Source organism: Phalacrocorax aristotelis, chromosome 2 (genome assembly GCF_949628215.1).
Source record: "Phalacrocorax aristotelis chromosome 2, bGulAri2.1, whole genome shotgun sequence".
Lineage (NCBI taxonomy): Eukaryota > Metazoa > Chordata > Aves > Suliformes > Phalacrocoracidae > Phalacrocorax > Phalacrocorax aristotelis.
In genome coordinates, this window is record NC_134277.1 from 7,925,256 (window position 1) to 7,942,577 (window position 17,322).

The 17,322-nt window shown below is 39.3% G+C and overlaps 1 protein-coding gene across 45 annotated transcripts in view; it reads right to left on the bottom strand.

Moving 5' to 3' along the window:
• Positions 1 to 17,322, bottom strand: part of KMT2C (lysine methyltransferase 2C) — a 201,816-nt gene that overhangs the window by 27,699 nt on the left and 156,795 nt on the right. For 40 of the 45 annotated variants that reach the window (XM_075082303.1, XM_075082304.1, XM_075082333.1 and 37 more), the window contains 12 exons: positions 15,104 to 15,208; positions 14,705 to 14,752; positions 13,387 to 13,524; positions 13,185 to 13,217; positions 12,982 to 13,101; positions 10,766 to 10,904; positions 10,272 to 10,486; positions 10,082 to 10,155; positions 7,295 to 7,477; positions 4,769 to 6,643; positions 3,415 to 3,740; positions 738 to 2,560 (listed from right to left, as the gene is read on the bottom strand). In XM_075082303.1, coding sequence (XP_074938404.1) covers positions 738 to 2,560; positions 3,415 to 3,740; positions 4,769 to 6,643; positions 7,295 to 7,477; positions 10,082 to 10,155; positions 10,272 to 10,486; positions 10,766 to 10,904; positions 12,982 to 13,101; positions 13,185 to 13,217; positions 13,387 to 13,524; positions 14,705 to 14,752; positions 15,104 to 15,208 — 5,079 coding nt within the window. The remainder of the gene's footprint in view (positions 1 to 737; positions 2,561 to 3,414; positions 3,741 to 4,768; positions 6,644 to 7,294; positions 7,478 to 10,081; positions 10,156 to 10,271; positions 10,487 to 10,765; positions 10,905 to 12,981; positions 13,102 to 13,184; positions 13,218 to 13,386; positions 13,525 to 14,704; positions 14,753 to 15,103; positions 15,209 to 17,322) is intronic. The other 5 variants (XM_075082332.1, XM_075082323.1, XM_075082298.1 and 2 more) reach the window with 2 other exon arrangements.

Genomic DNA, 17,322 nt, shown 5'->3' on the forward strand with positions numbered 1-17,322 from the left:
GTTCTAGCCACACTACAAATACGGAACTGTGACTTGGGGGTAGGTTAAATTTGTCTTTAGAACAAACAGCCTTGAGGGCCAGTGTAGTTACAACACATTTCTCAAAATTTCATGTTTCATTAATAACAATTAAATGATAGTGATGGTCCCGATCTGAATGCCCAAACTGCTATGTTATATTAAACAGAAAATGAGAGTATATCTTAAACACTTTTAGTATGTGCACAATTATTTGTGATATTTCTGGGCCTTGCCTAGATAGTGAGTTAGTAATACAGCTTTTGATGATCCCTTTCCTTGAGACACACTAAACACTGAAAAAAAATATAAAACCACCATAAACCAAAACCTGATAGATCAAATATCAAAAGGTCAGCTATTGCACTTCATCATTTAATTCTGTTTACAAAGGGTGCATTTACTCCATAGCATGTATGAGAACCTGAAGTATAAAGAGTATATGCGACAGAGCTGATGTCAGAAAAATTAGCAGTAATGCAGAGTGACCCTGACCCTGGTAACATCAACGGGAGCCTTGCCACGGAGTTCAGAATTTCACCTACATGCTCACTTTCCATATTCCCACCGCACCTACTAGGCAGGTTGGTTTTTGTTATGCCACCTTCAAGCTCCATATATCTACCCGCTTCTTTCAGTGCCATGGACTATTTAACCATTTATTGTTGTATTTTGAAAAAACTAACCAGAAAGCAGACAAAGAGAGATCACCCACATACCAATATTGGGGAAAAATGGCTCCGAACGCTGGCGAATCATGGCTTGCATCTGTCGCTGCTGCTGCTGCTCCTGTCTCTCCTGATCCAAAAGGTCCTGCAGAAGAAGTGGCTGTTCCTCTAGCAGAAGTGGTCTCTCTCGATTTTGTTGCTGAGCTAATGGTTGAGGGAGCATTATCTGTTGGGGACCAGATACGCCACTAGGACCAGGACGGTTTGTTACAGCCACAGTTTGATTAGATGTCTGTCCTGCCCCAAAGTTATGATTAGATGATTGACCCTGAATAAATCCTGGATTTGGTGACCCTTGAGAGAAGTTATGGTTCATTCGTGGAACCATGGTCAAATTTGAATTTAAAGTGTTTTCCAAGATCTGTCCACCAGGTGTCATTAGTGTTTGTGGAATACCTGATGCATGGTTCACTTGTGTTGTTGGCAAAGATTGAGATGGAGATCCTAGAGTCCTTGCTTCAGCATTATCTGAGCTCTCATTAGCTAGCAAACTTGAGAGGACTGGTGTGGACCCAGAAATACTGCAGGAACTTACTGCTCCTTGAACAGGCAGTGGAGCAGATCCCTGAGCACCTGGGCTAGGCACAATTGCTTCTTGACTAGGAACAGCAGTAGCTTTGTCAGGGAATTCTGGGTTAGCGGGCTGTGCAGGAGCCTTTTCTCCATCCTTTAACTCAACTTCAGCAGCCTGTTGAGTACTTGAGGATTCAGCACTTCCATCACTTTTTTCATTTTCATTCTTCTTTTCCTCCTGAGTGTTTGGGGAAAGTACTTCTGTTTTAATTTCATTTTCTGTAGCAGATGCCTTCTGTGGAGACTGGGTCTCAGGAGGGGAAACCGTTCCATCACGTTGTTCATTCTGTTTTGGTTCTTCTGTCTTGCCCTGGATATCTAGTTTGTCATCAATGGGGACACTAAGATCCAGTTCTTCATTAAACATTCCTTTCTTATCCCCCACATCAAGGTCTGGGTCCGTGTATGCAATTATATCAAATTCCCCAGACCTCAGAAGATCATCAAGGTGAGGATCGTTGGTTTCCAAATTATCTAAAGTGTCCAGTTCATCTCCTTTCCCATCCTCTGTGTCTAGATTCAAATTTTCCAGATCCTCATCATCTAAATCCTTGACTTCAACCCCGTCAAGGTCTTTCACATCCAAATCTTTTACAGCAGGATCATCAGGATCAAGCTTTTCTTCTAGACCATCACTCGGCTGGTTGGGCATCTGCAAATTTGCTGATTCATCACTTGGTGCAGATGTAGCCAAAGATGGTCCTGGGAATGCATCAGCAACTGGTGGATGACCTAAAGAACGTATTACAAGTGCAGGTGGGTTGTCAGGATTGATTTGATCCTGCTGGGATTGTGACATATGCTCCAAACTTGTAGACATCTGCAACTGGTTAGGTATCCCCTGAGAATTATGTCTCAGTGGTTCTGCCTGTCTTGGGCCCGGAAACTCCTGCCTGGGTATAAACCCTGCATGTCGCTGATGTTGTGCTGCTGCATCCATAACATTTGCAGCAGAAGGATTAAAAGGCAGCCTTGGCCTCCCATCAGGAGCTCTGTGACGTAACTCGATAAACGCTTGGCCCAATATATTGTGCTGCTGAACTGGAATTCCCTGGGGAGGAAAATGTTGAGAGATCGCAGATGTATTATTTATTTGTGGATTGTTCACTGGCCGAGGCATATCAATAGACAGAGATCTTCTCAGCTGTGGGGGAACTCCAGGGCGTTGCATTGGCTGCTGAGGACCGAGGAAACGTTCTTGACCTGATGGTGGACCGTGGCCACCTCCTGGGAACCCGTATCTAAAATAAAGTATGAAAGACTAAATAATCTTTTCCTCAGGACTGCCTGCCTAGTCTGGCATATTTAACTAAATAACTGTTCACCAAAATGCTTTACATGATGCATTCATTAAGATATTTAAATAAATATTTTGACTAATTATGCTTACATTTAAATGAGCCTTATAACTACAATAAAAATAATTGCTTTAATTATGTTTAATAAACAACCTGTTTTCTATTCCAATAATAATAATGCATAGAAAACTCTGACAGTAAGAAGTATCCTAGTAAATCAACTACATGTTAATGCAACTCAGCATAAAAATTATATTGTGTGGATTTAGAAATTATTGAAATGAACCTAAAATATTGAAAATAATAATTCCTGAGATGACAACGCATGTCAATACTGGTATTCATTTTACATCATAGCATTCACTGTAAAAATGGCACAGAAGTTGACATTTGATTACATATTCATTATAAATCAAACCAAGAATATTACATTAAAGCTTAAGTCAGACCTTTCACTTTTTTAAAAAAAAAAACAAACCAAGAAATGCCCCAAAACCATGGGCAACAAGATCTTCCAGGTCACATAACTTTTGCATGTATTGCAGTTTCTCCATATTTATTTCTTATTAATTCCCCAAAAATGCCAGTGTAAAAACAGTGTTAGTGTAAAATACACATTTTAATATTTCAGACACTTAGAGCAAAACTCACTGTACATACTGAATGCAGGAACATTATCAGCTACTACAGACAATAAAGATGGATTTTTCATTAAAAAAAAACCTTTTATCTAACAATTTCTGTAAATGTAGAACTACTCCTGTAATATCCTGGCATTAAGAGGTCAAAGAGCTTACCTAAGACCATGAGGTCTCATCCCCATGGCATTCATATCGCCTGGGAACTGGGGTCTATTGAACTGCCCATCGGCAGGAAATGGTCCACGCTGGTCTTTTGGGTATACGGTGAACCTTGGCCCACCTGGAGGGACAACAGAGGACCTAATATTCCCAGGATACGGAGGAGGAGGGCGGTTAAAAATTTGATTTAAGTTGTCTTGCTGCCAGTGTTGAAGAGGATTTGCATGGGTAGGAGCTGCTGCATCCTGCAAGGCTTTCTCCTGACGAACCGCATTTTTCTTCTGCTGCTGTTGCTGTAGAATAATTTCACGTAATTTCTGGCGCTGTTTAAAAAAAAAATAATTCATTGTGCTTGACACTGCATTTGACATATTTTGTAGTATTACACTCCGCTAGGTTAAGCCTTTTGGAGGAAAGAAATTTTTCAGTCGCAACAGAAAAATATTACCAACTACCATAATCACCTCAGAAATTAGAAGAGGGATCAAATGGCACAAGATGCTGGCAACACAACTTAATCTCCAGACCTCTTGTTAAAGCGTGTACTGTGAACTGATTTTACCAATTAACATATAAGCAAATCTCTTTTCCACTTTCTATTCCAATAATGCAGGCCCTTTCACCACACAAAAAGTGCATTCTGAGGGAGAAAGGTGACTGGAGATCCATTGCAAGAGGTTTACACCAAAGCTGCAGAATTTACTTGACTCTGTATGATAAACACTACTCATTTTTCTGCTAAATCCACTTCCCATTGCTCCTTCCAAACAACAGACTGAGCAGCTTTCCACGAGTTGAATATAATCCTATGTCTCAGCACGAGCTATTTGCCAGACATTCATGGACAAAACCCTGGAGTGAATGTGCCTCAAGAAGAGCAGTGACCAATGGCAGGATTCACCTCAACATGTCAGCCAAGCGGAAAGTTAGATGTCTAGTCTGAGATCTTTGTCTATACTCCCTTTTTCAGTCAGCGAACAAGCCACTGACAATCAGTTCTACATCTCACCTAGTACAGGATAGAATTAATTGTCCTTTCAAGGTGTTTTTTTCCTCACACTGTAGATAGAAGAGCTATTACAGACCAATCATCTGCATCTTCAGTGGCTTCAAAGATGGCCTTACTTTCTTTTTGGATCTTGTCCAAACTCCTTACAAATTACTGATGTTTCTATATTCTATATATTGTAGTTCTATCCACGAGGACCAAATTAACAAACTAAGTGAATGAAGATAATTCTACATTATATAGCTATGTTTAATTGTAAGAAACTTCAGATATTAACAAGAATGGGGGAAATTCTTCTACTTATGAAATTTTAATACCATCAGTATTAAACATTATTCTCACCTGTCTTAACTTCTCAGTATCTGCTTGAGACATATTCATGGTATTCTGTGTATCTGTTACTCCTGTAGTGGGTGCCGGGCCAGGAACTTGTGAAACTTTGGGAAATTGTTGTCCTTGAGAACTCATCGGAGAATTTCCAGATGCATTGAAGTTGCCCTCAGATCCAGGACGTGGCTGCTCAGGAGCATCATGGGCCAGCTGACCAGTTCCAAAAGATTCTGGCTGAGGTCTTGGAGTCATCGGTGGTTGATCATATGGGTCACGTGCTGGAGCAGCTGGACCATGGCTAAATGAATCTGTTATTGCAGGTCCTGTAGGTCTGGGAGTTTGGGAACATGGATCTGATGGTCTGACAAAAGTGCCCTGCAACCTGTTCTGTGGTGCCTGCAGGAAAGGATCTCTATTTGGTATTAGCCCTGGTCTTGTCATTGCAGGTCTGTTAAAACTCTCTGGAATCCCTGGCCTTGGAGTTGCTGGTTGCTGAGAATAAGGATCATTAAGAACTGGCCTTGGTGTTCCAGGAGGTTGGGCATATGGATCAGAATGTCTCTGATTTGCTGAGGACTGAGCAAATAAATCTGCTGGTGGAGCAGGTCTTGGTGTTGGTGGTTGCTGCAAATACGGATCAACTGCAGTGGGCCGAGGAGTTCCTGGAGGCTGCGAGTAAGGGTCAGCAACTGGCCGAGGAGTACCTGGAGGCTGCGAGTAAGGGTCCTGAGAAGCTGGCCTTGAAATGGGTCCAGATTGAGGGAAAGAATCGCTCTGTTGTCGCACTATCCGGGGTGGATGGGCAAAAGTCTCCTTTATTGCAGGATGGGGAGTAAGGGGAGGCTGGCTGTATGGATCATTAGGCTGATTATGGGAAAAGTTATCCACCGGCCTTGGTGTCAAAGCGGGCCTTTCATAGGGATCAACAGCAACGCGCCTTGGTGTAGTTGGCATTGATGCATAAGGATCTTGCGGGGACTGAGGTGGGCGCATAGGAGTTTTAAAAGGTCCAGGGCTACCATCAACAGGAGTAGGAGTAGGAGTCAACGGTGGCCGTGCGTACGCATCAGCAGAAGTTGCTCTCTGCCTCTGAAATGTATCAGTTCTAGGGGCTGGCTTCGTAAACGGATCACTGCTTCCAGCTGTTAAAGGAACCTTCCCTGACTGTTCCATAACTATGGGCGATCTTGGGACCCCCAATGGTTTGGAGAACTGCTCTGATGCCATGACAGGCCTGGGTGTGTCTGGTGGCTTTGCATAGGGATCACTGCTACCTGGAGATGAAGAACATGAATCCCTGACTGGCGAAGGCCTGCTTCCTGATGGTTCAGTTGCCTGAATGGGCCTAGATATGGATGACTGTGGTGCACAGGTATCTAAGGGTGTAATGGAACTTCTTCTAACAAAGTTTTGGTTAATGGGTGCTGGTCTAGGTGTTCCCACCATTTTAGCATATGGATCCATTGGAGAAGGAGGTCTAGTGTTTGTGGAACCTGGAGAAAACATCTGTTGTGATGATGTCTGAGGAGACTGAGACAGTGAATCATGTACTGGGATTCGGGTTGGGGTAGGGGGTGGGGCTTGTGGTTTTAGGAACACATCATCTGAGGATGCTGACGTAGGCGTAGCAGGTAGCTGCTGCTTTGTAAATAGATCCTTATGGAATGTCTGTTGTGCAGGAGACATACTTCCATTGCCAGTCTGTGGCGTTAAGGGGCTCTGGATGCCACTGCTAGGTGTGTCTGAGCCAGACTGGTTCAGAAGCTGCTGTGACCCAAACTGCTGCTGCTGCTGTTGCTGCTGCTGTTGCTGCTGCTCATTTTTCACTTGTTCGAGCTTCTGTGTGGCTTCTATTTTGGCTTGCTGCTTACTTTTTTGCCGCATTTGCTGTTTTAAAGTTATGAGGAAAAAGGTTACGCTTATATGTTCAGGGAATACAAAATCTTTCTGATGACTGAATCTATAATTAAAACTTGAGGACACATCAAAGATAAATTATAAATAATTGTAAATTGCAAATTTAAAATGCAATGGGAGCAGAGGGTCGAGCTATTTGTGAAGTTCAATTACTCTGACATGCACCTCGATTGCCTGGGAAGAAGCATTTCCCAGGTTGCCTAAAGAGCAGCACTGCTTTCCAACCTTATACTCTGAAGGCAAAAGGTTACCGACAGATGCAGCACTGATGTGGGGCAAATGGGCTCCGAGGGACAACCAGACCAAACTGAGGCAGCAGTCTGCAGGACAAGGTCAGTGCAATATAGGGTATATAAAAAACAAACTACTGCACTAGCCTGGTAGACAGAGAAAGAATAATCTATTTGCATAATAGGTATGATTTAAGAGTCAAAGTTTTAAAACAAAGTTTTCTAACATTTACAAGCAGCTTCGCTTCTGATAGTATCTATTTTCCTCCTACGCAGAATGGGTGACTTTAAACTCTTCTACAAAGGTTAAAATTGATTTTGTTATAACAGATTCCAACAACACAATAAAAAGCTGGAAGAAAAATAACAAAACACTCTAAATGCAACACACCTGTCTGAATTTCCATTCCTGCTCATGTTCCGATTCCCTCTGTTTTAATGGATCTTTAAAGAGGTCGGAGTCGATGCGTGAGCTAGGATCAATGCTATCCTGTTGCTGCTGCCTTTTCATGGAGTCATTTGACATCTGTACTTTATTGATGCGCAAAGCAGCTCTATTATCTCTGGCTTTTTGCTGGGAAAAGAAAAAAAAAAACTAGTTAGCCTTATCTTCTTCTGCTAAGTGTGAACTCTGCGTCTGTTATACCTACAAAATCTATCACCAAATTACTTGTACTGCCTATTTTAATCACACGCATGCGTGTGAAAACTAAAGTATGCACTTCAAAAGGCATTCCAAACTGAAAACGCTTAATCTCTATAGAATTTCTGCGTTTAACATACATGGAAAGAACTAAGGAGTTATCAGCAGTAGAGGTTTTCTATACATTAGCAGTGTCTGTTCAGGTATTGTGCTGTGCCAAGAAAGCACGAATCCCACTGGTTTACCTTTCAAATCACATACTGGTGTGGTCTGCAGTCTGAAGACATGAGCACAGCAGATGATGTTTGAATCAATAAAGGCCACTAATGTGGAGAACTTCAATGACAAGAAAAATACAGTCTACTCCATTAAATAGCCTCTATAGATCTCAGTCTGTGTTAAGTTAGCAGTATAAACATAGGATATGGGCTTATGGATCAGGAAAAATTGGATGGAAGAACAGCAATTCCTCTTCAATGAGGCATTTTACAGCCATACTGACACTTTAAAGCATCTAATGGAAGTTTCAAAGAGTCTGTTTTACCACCAATCTAGGATGTGATTCCTTTTCTGAAGCAAACCCTCACATCTTTTTCACAATTTTATTTGCAGTTGTCAAGTAGAGGTTGCCTAGCAGAAAAGCCTTACATCCTTCCCCTCCAACAATGAAACACTGACATGGATGAGAGCACCAGTGTCACAGCAGCAGAAAAATTAGTGTCATTTTCACTTATAAGCGATGGGATTGTGCATACTAAGGGAATTGAAAAGCCTACAGTGAAAATTTACTAACACTCTTCTGAATATCATTTCTAAGGTAGCCTTTACTAATCCCCACAGAGTGTAAAGTCCCTCAGGTAAGGGACAACAGCACAATAGCTTCTTGCGTGCACAATGCCAGGAATACTAGCAACAGCTGACTGGCAAGAGAACATGGACTGTAACTTCTGTGAGGAAATAACTGCTGCTTGCTATGTAAATACTCATGTGTGCATGTGTGTGCACATGCATGCGCCCTCTTCTCGAACAAAGAATTTTTGCAGCTGCTTTTTGGATATCCATCAGGAGAACAGGACTGCATTTGTTAAGACCAACGAAAAAGGAAAAAAACAGTAGTAATGGAAATAATTGTGAAGTGATAAATACACGGGTGGATTTTTGTCCAGGCAAGCGGATAGTATCTTATAAATACTACACAGAAGGAATCACCGAGATTAAATATAGCACAGACAAGATGACATAGAGGTCCAAAGGTGCTGAAGTTACAAGCCTTTTTTTTTTCTTCCCCAAAAAGCAGAATAATGATGATGCCTCAGTGATTAAAAAAAAAAAAAAAAACAATAGAGAATTATTCTTTCAAGTGGAAAGAGGTTCAAGAAGGGTCAAGAACTCCACTTCCCAAATTGAGTTTGGGGTAATGGTTTATCCTCTAAAAGCTGTCAGAGAGATAAGGGGATTTTTTAATTTGGACAGTAGGAGATGATGTTGGTACTGTTAAGCTCTGAGTCATCAACATACATGGGAATCAAATTTGCTTACTAATGGGACTATATTAAAAAAGTGAAGGGGGGTGAGGCTAAGAGACTGAAAACATAATCCTGTGAAATCCACAAAGTGAGAACGACCATCCAATTGCTGTTGTGAAGAAACAAGGAAAAGATGAGAACTAGGAGAGAATGGAGATGTGACAGAAAATTAAAGTACATTTGCTAACAATGGCTGGGAAGGTCAAAAATAATGAATAATATAGGTTCTGAGATTTGGATGTGGACAGGCTTCACCAAGAGGTTTCAACAAAGCACAAGGGTCACCCTTTGAATGGCAGAGGTTCTACAGAATGGAATAAATGACCACATAACTCCAGATAGCTACTATGTGTGTTCACTTGACTCAGATGTGAAAAAGGTGAATGCTTCTGGAGAGGAAAATTGAGCTCTTCACACTCCTCATGACATGGAAAATATCAAAAGAGTTTCCAGCGCCACGGAACAGAAGAGAGTAAGTAGTGAAGGGGAACAGTAAGGCAAGAAACACAGGAGTAGAAGAAAATAAGGAACATATGGGTGTGAGCACTGACACCTCTGGAATGGTTAGTTGAACAGGTGAAAAGACTTCAGCAACTCTAATGGGGTAAAAAAGACTAGTGAGAGGGGAAGATGAAAGAGAGGAAGGTCACACAATGATTTGTTGTTATGCTTCTGAAGAAACCGGTGAGATCCTGTGCAGAAAGAGACAGAGCAAATAAGAGTTGAGGCATGAATCAAATGCAGCAAAGAGGCAGTGGGAACCATAAAAGTTCTCGTCTCAGCTGATGTCTTTAGATTGCACAATACTAATACAGTTTATCCCAAGCCTGAAAGACAAAGAAAACAGGTAGAAGTATTCAGAGTTAGAAGTTAAATTACAAAGGCATTCTTGGAGTAAGTGAACTTCCACTAACCCTAGAACTTAATTTGTTTAAAAAACATGAATGAAAATCTTATAGATGAAACATGGTTGCTGGAAGTAGGGAATGCAGGTGGTAGCTGTTCTTACCACATATGGAGCCCTCTCCTGTGAGCTTGCTTTCCTCCACAGTTTAGCAATCTGCTTCACTCTTGTAGCCCAGTCTGCAACCAAAAAATGTGTTAATACACAAGGCTTTGGTAAGACTATTTTACATTCTTTCAAATCAAGATGCGCAAGTTGCTACTAAATATTAAACTTTATTCAGTAAACCACTCACCTGGGAATTCTTCCTTTAGGTTAGGGAAGTTGATATTTGTATAGAGAACAGGTGCTACTGTTGCCATTTCACCCAAAGCTTCTTCTTTTTCCCACTTAAGAGTGCTTCTTTGGGCATTGGACATTGTATCCCCTTCACCTTCCAAAGGTGGAGCCGACGGTGCCCATGAGCTGTTTGGATCACTCACCATTGGACTGAACGCTGGATTCTTATCCCTGACAAATAAAAAGGGGGTTTGTTTTATAGATAGATTGCTCTCAATATGAAAAAAAAAAAACCCCAAACTAACTAGCAAAGTACTTATTCTGTTTCCTACTTCAGTAGCGAACAGGCTGCAAGAATACAGAAGTTTCTGTAGTGGCTGTTAAGAGCTAAGTAGTTAAATACTAATAATATCAGGGTATTAACAACACCACACCCCCAACCCCAGTGTGTTTAGCATTTAGTGATAAATGCTAAACAATGGGTATTTTTTATTTGCCATCTTGACTTACCTGGTATCAGTATATGGTTGCTGTGTTATGGGAGAGAAAGTGCCAAGTCCACCTCCAGCAGTCAGAGCTGTATGAGGGAGATGAGGGTTAGGGCCAATCAGACCATTCATAAGGGGCACTCTTGGAAACGCATTCTCTCCTGGAAAGAAGTTTAAATTACTGTTTTAAAGCACGACTACTTTTAAGGTAGAAGTTGAAATTTTCAGTGAAACAATGATGTTTCATCTAATGAAAAACTAACTGCTTTAAAACTTTAGAGTACCAACCTTACATTTTTGGAGATTTTAAGTCAGTTTACATTGCTTCCCAACAAGCTTAAGGGGTTCTTTTTTACTGGATCACATCCCTGCACAGATTATTTTTCTTGTCTGAAAAATCAGGCTTTTCAAAACGGATTTCCAAAATGTTTGTAGTAGCCCATGCTATGGTACTGCACTTTATACTGAGGTATATTCTTACTGGCTAATGGTCTGTCATATTTGTTACGCCCAGATCCAAGCAGCAAGCATGGAGAAGGTTGCTTTTGGTCCTTGCAGAATTATCGTTAGCCAACCTGAATTAAACATCTCCTCTTCTGAGACTTCTGAGCAGTGTACCGAAGTAAGCTTCATTATCTACTAACTCCCTAATTTGTAACCAATGAAACAGATAAATCTAGTCAAATGAGCATCAGCATTTTCTAATTAAACGCCCAGCCTAGCAGTATGAAGACAGAAAATTTTATTTATTTGATTACAATATTAGGCAAATGCGGCACAGGCAGATTCATTCCAGCAGATGGTCTTTGCAGATGTTCCTGCACAGAATTAACACTGGCCTTTGAATCCCTGTCACTTAAGTGCAATTGTAACTGTTGTCCCAGTATTTTCTTGAAAGCGTAGAAGTAGCACAGGAATGAGAGGCATCTGTAGGACGACACTGTATCATTCTCTCATGCTTTATGAGACTGTCTTCTCATCTATAGCTTACATACACTATGCAGGAAGCATGCTTGGATGAAAGTAACTTAAAATTTAGGAGAATGTGCTTTGTCATAGCTGCTAAATAGGTAACGGTGAAGACCTGGCAAACAAGCAGGAGGGAGCGTCAGGCCTCTGGTTTGCACTGCAGGATCATGTCTTCATGAGAAGAGAGCATTAATTTTATTCGAAATTCCTGAAACCTGATGCAAGCTTCCCCATTACTGAAGCATTTATCTCACACAAACATGTGGATCATTACACCGTAACTGAACCAAATTATAAATGTAAAACTTTGTAATTGTGGCAGTTCCCACAGGGAGAAGTTAAACAATCTTACAGAGCTCAAATGCTGAAGTTATCTCCAAGTACTCAAGTAACTGGCAAACAGGCAATGATGTCTATATTATCTTTTGTTTTAAATCACCTCATTATTTGCCTTAATCTCTCTCCTTTCTAAGACTTTTTGAAGTCTTTCCTTTCTACAGAAATTCACCTAAGAAACCAATCATTTTTCTTCTTATGATTAATTCACTAGTGAAATCAATTTGCATTGTAGTTTTTGTAGCACCAGGATAACAGAACGGGCACTCTTCACATGAGTTCAGGCAAAATCCACTAGAAGTGATTTCTGATGAAAAAGTGCATTTAATAATGGTCATACACATACTGATGAAAAAAAAAATATATGCTCTACTGGCAAAATAAAAAAAAAAATCAATCTGCCCCTTGTTTTCAATATAAGAGCAAGAATATGCTGTATCAACTTATGATAATTTTAGTAGTAACAAAGAAAATAAATTATAACCAAAATTGCTTAGCCTTGTCTTCTCTCTGTTATTTGGATGGGACTAGTTAACATGTTAAACTGAATTCTTAAAGGAAATTAAGATGCAGTAAATCACTTTTACAGACTCCTTACCCTTGAGGAGTTACTCAAAAGCAATTGAAGAGTGAAGTCAGAGAACACATGCTTTATCACAGACAAATTTCAAAAATATGGGTGTCAGCTGAACTAGAAGTTCCAGTATGTCAGAAAAATATAAAATAACTGTCCCTTTCTACTAGCAATATTTACATGCATGTTAATCACATGCCTCCTTCAGAATCGTTGTAGAATAATATTTCATAAATTAACAATGGCAGATTCTACAAATTAATGATAGCAGAAAGTAAGGCATGTCCTACTTTCACATCAGTATTTAAAAGAACTCCCCTGACCAGGCTGCTATTTTTAAAAGTAACAAAGGAACATACCTTGACTGTGCAAAGACATAAGTTGTGATGGCAGAGGAGGCTGTGGCAAAGGAGCTGGCTGCGTGGTGGCTGGACTTAATACAGCTGTGAACAGATCTTCAACATCCTTTCCTCCTAGCTCTGCAAAAACACTGTGCATGAGTTGGCTGTCATTGTTTATAAACTATATTTTATAAAAGACAAACAAAGCTGAGAGTACATACCTGGGATTTTGTACAATTTGCCAAGAATAGCACCTGGACAAAGTAAAGACAACACAGAATGAGTAACCATCAAAAGATGCAATAGAATTTATTCTGCAACCAAGTCCAAATGGGTATGTTACAATACACAGAGAGTAACTTAAGAAGATATCTTGTCTTTTTTTTCTCAAGTTTTCTAGAAGACCAAGGACAAAAAAATTACCATCTGTGACCATTTTGTCTAGTTCTGGACTCAGGATTCCATCCAACTGTTCTTCACTCAATGGCCGTGAACTCTGGTTGACATTTGGCTGAGGCAGAGAAGAAGGATCATCAGAGATGGGACCAATATCCAATCCAGCTGAAGGAAGAAAGAATATTAAGTTAGACATAAATAGTAAAATTTATTAGTACAGAATAAAGAGAATAATTTTTTTCTCCTAGAGCTGAGCTATCAACTAAACCAAGACTTCCTAAGATTTGAAAGGGAAGGCAAAATAAGGCATTCATTAGAAAAAGTAAAAAACCTGCCCACTATTTCCTTCCAGATTACTGAATTGTTTGAGGAATGCTAATTGACTAGAACGCAACTGGAAGAATGGGGGACTTTTGTTGAAATAAGACTACTGAGTTTAGGTACAGCATGTTTTCAAGTATATACTTTTCAGTGTATAGGTTCCACTATAACTATTTCTCACGTTTTAAAAACAATCACACCAGTAGTTAATATGGATCCTCTTCGTATAACCTAAGGTTCACCCCAAATACTCTTTTCATATTACATTAAATATCCACTGAAGTGCCGTTGAAGTGTAGTCAATATCAAATAGGTTATAGCAGTTTCTGTTTCAAAAACAACTACTGAATGTTCTGGGTTACATCAGACAAAGTGATTTGTTGGTACTGAGAAAACATAACTTACTACATAAATTTCCTAACATCCTTTGCAAGTCAATAAATCTCTCAAACAAGATCGATCTTTGAAAAAAAAGAACCGTACACTTCAGTATTTAAATACATTTCTGTATTAGATACCAAATAAAAACAAATTTAAAATTATGAAAAGTGCCATTCTACTTCTTATCAGCCTGTGTTTTACAAAAAGTGATGAATCATCATCCAGTGGAAACAAAAAGATTTGATGCTGACTGCTTTATTCATGCTTTAATATATACACATTGTTAAAATGCTTTTAATTTACAAAAGATACCACTACGACAAAAACTACACACTACTACTAGAAGTAATATTAAAATTGACAGTGACAGCAAGAAAATGCATGGTTTTCTATCATGAAACACAACAACTCAAGAAGGCTTTTAAAAGCTGTAAGCAAAACTTTATGCAGTACTCTTAAATGTGGAGTGCAGAGTTTATAGGTTGTGTTAGACTCAAACACCACAGAAAGAGTGGAAAATGAAAGCACGAATTAGTGACAGAGTTAAGGAGTACTAGTTTCTACACATGCAGTTCTTTCAGCTAAAACCACTAGGAGAGATGACTACTTCTAACCACGGATCATCCATTGTTTAGTTTCTTACCAAATGGGGAGGGTGAGTTCTCAACCTGGAAAGTGCATAAATCAAGACCTACAGGACCCAAACCAGATAAAATGGATGATTATAACACGAAAACAAAAAAAGTAAAGAAAAAGCTGCATGCTGAAAAAAGCTACGCAGGTATGATAGACAACGGCAGCTACATTTTATTTTCTCTTAAGCAGCAAAGCAAAGAGCCAAGTAAAACAAAATGTTGAACAGGTTGGGGATTTTTTTTTTTCAGTAGAAGACAACAAAATCATCTCAAACCAAGGTATTCTTAAGGTATGAAAATTGCATCTGAAATCACCTAGACTGTAACCTATAGATACAACAAATTCATCTATAATAAAGAGGAAAAAAAGAAAACAAATACCAGAGAGACCTTATAAAGATACATACCCGAATGATCTCCAGACTTTACCAAATCATCAGAAAGTATTCCAAGTATATCATCATCAGTATTTAAGACCTCAGAAAGATCGGCTAAAGGATCGTCGGTGCTACCTGTATAAGACACAATAAATAAAATCAACCAGTCGTAGCATTTGTGTAGGACTCTGATGATGTACTATAGCTTGAGCTATAAACTCAAACACAGATTTACCAGGCTATAAGGGCTTTCTATAGTGTGTTATGTACTGCAAGTCACTCTGGGGTGAGAGACTGCTGACTAGCATCCCCTCCCAGCCAGTACTGTAGTCACCTTCACATGCTTACATTGTTTAGTGTTTTCTTCAATACAGTAAAAGGGATAAAGTAATCAGTCATGTGGAAGAAAGACTGGATGGTTTTAGGGGAAAAAATCCCAAGATCTAGTGAGAACTTGCAACCTCTGAGACACAAAGGCCTATGAGTTTCAAAGTCAACAAACAGGTTTTATAAAGGACACAGCTCACAGCAAATCAACAGGGAATATTTAAAAAAAAAAAAAAAAAAGAAAAAAAAAAAAGGAAAAGCTAAGAAATCGATCAGTTACTTCTCTTACCACCACTATTTTTCTTAAGACTACGGAGCAACCAGTTACTACACCTTGATAGGGAAGTGAAACGTAAGAGTAAGCAGCATTAGTAAGTGGAAATTGGAGATGCTATTTTTAAGACCAGAAGAAATCCCGAAGAAGTGAGAGCAGCCACAGGTAAATTTGTCATGTTTGATTGTTGTCTAGGAAAAACTGGCCTGGTGCTAGCACTACATTATTTAATATTAAATAATAAATTCTGGCTATGATTATCATCTTGACATCCAATTCATTAGACAGAAATGACTCCCGATGGTCCATCTGGTTTTATTAACTAGTTTTTAGGACTATTACAGATGTGCAACTTTTGAAGAAAACTGTTTGACAAATAAACAAAAGTTGAGAAAAATATTTTTCAGAAAAACTGCAGACTATCATGACTACACGAGCAATCCTTGCAAGACCAAAGAGTCATGAAGAGATGGTAAAATATACAAACACACGTATAATTAAACAGAGAAAAGGGATTAATATGAATCATACAATGTACAATGTGGAAAACAAATATGGGCAGGTTGAAGAGGGACCAGAAAGTCAAAGAGCAAACATATTTCACAGATATATGGGTTATCTTTCTCCCACTGTTACAACCCAACTGCCCCGGGAAAGTATTTCTAGTTTAATTCAGAGGCCTGGTGCCAAGGATTTACTTATATAATAAGGCTACTTTCCAAGCTGCTAAATTCTACAGTGATTTGAATGTTCCTTCTGCTGCTTTTCAGAGACAACCCTTTTCCCTTCTACCATTACTGAAGGTCAAAATGAAAATTATTCTTCCTCATTTTACTATTTTTATTCTTAATTTTTCTCTTTTCTAATGCAGACAAGATGATACCATCCTAATTAAATCATGTTTTCAGCATCACTCAACTAGGTGTATCAATGTGCCAGTGCAGACCAGCCCATTTACAAGTACATAAAGAATTCAGCTCCTACTGATATCAGGAGAAGTATTAAGAAGTACCTCAGAACCACATCACTTTGTGGCTGTAGTTATTTTGTGTACCTGATAAAAAGTACTATGAAATATAAGGTGTAAACAGAACCTAGTTGTTCGGTTTTGGGTTGGTTTTATGGTTTTGGGGTGGGTTTTTTTGTTTTTTTTTTTTTGTTTGGCTGGTTTAGGTTGGTGGGTTTTGTTTTGGGTTTTTTTTGTTTGGTTGGTTTGGGTTTTTTTTGAGATACTTGGTTTCCTTTCAGCAATTTGGTCTAATACCAATTATTTAAGTAGCTAACTAACAGCAGGCACTGCAAGGTGGTATTAATGACTTCAGGTGGCTGGTAGGCAAAGGACTGACTTTAGTTGTTCTTTAACCTTCCTGAATTCCTACTTGAAGGCAGGTAATTATCAGAGAGATAAAAGCCCTTATGAAGGAAGCACCAAGACTGTATTAACACCCTTTAATTCTTCTGTAGTATTTTATGGTATGGTGTTTTCCTCCACAGCCCTTAGTAATGTGTTTCGGAACAGCCCCTAAGAATTCATATTCTAATTTGAATATAAATATATTGAATAAGTAGCTAGAAAGAGCTCAGGTGGAACGATATAACTGAATAGTTTACCACCCATAGCTACAAACTGGCTGTGAATCAATTCAGG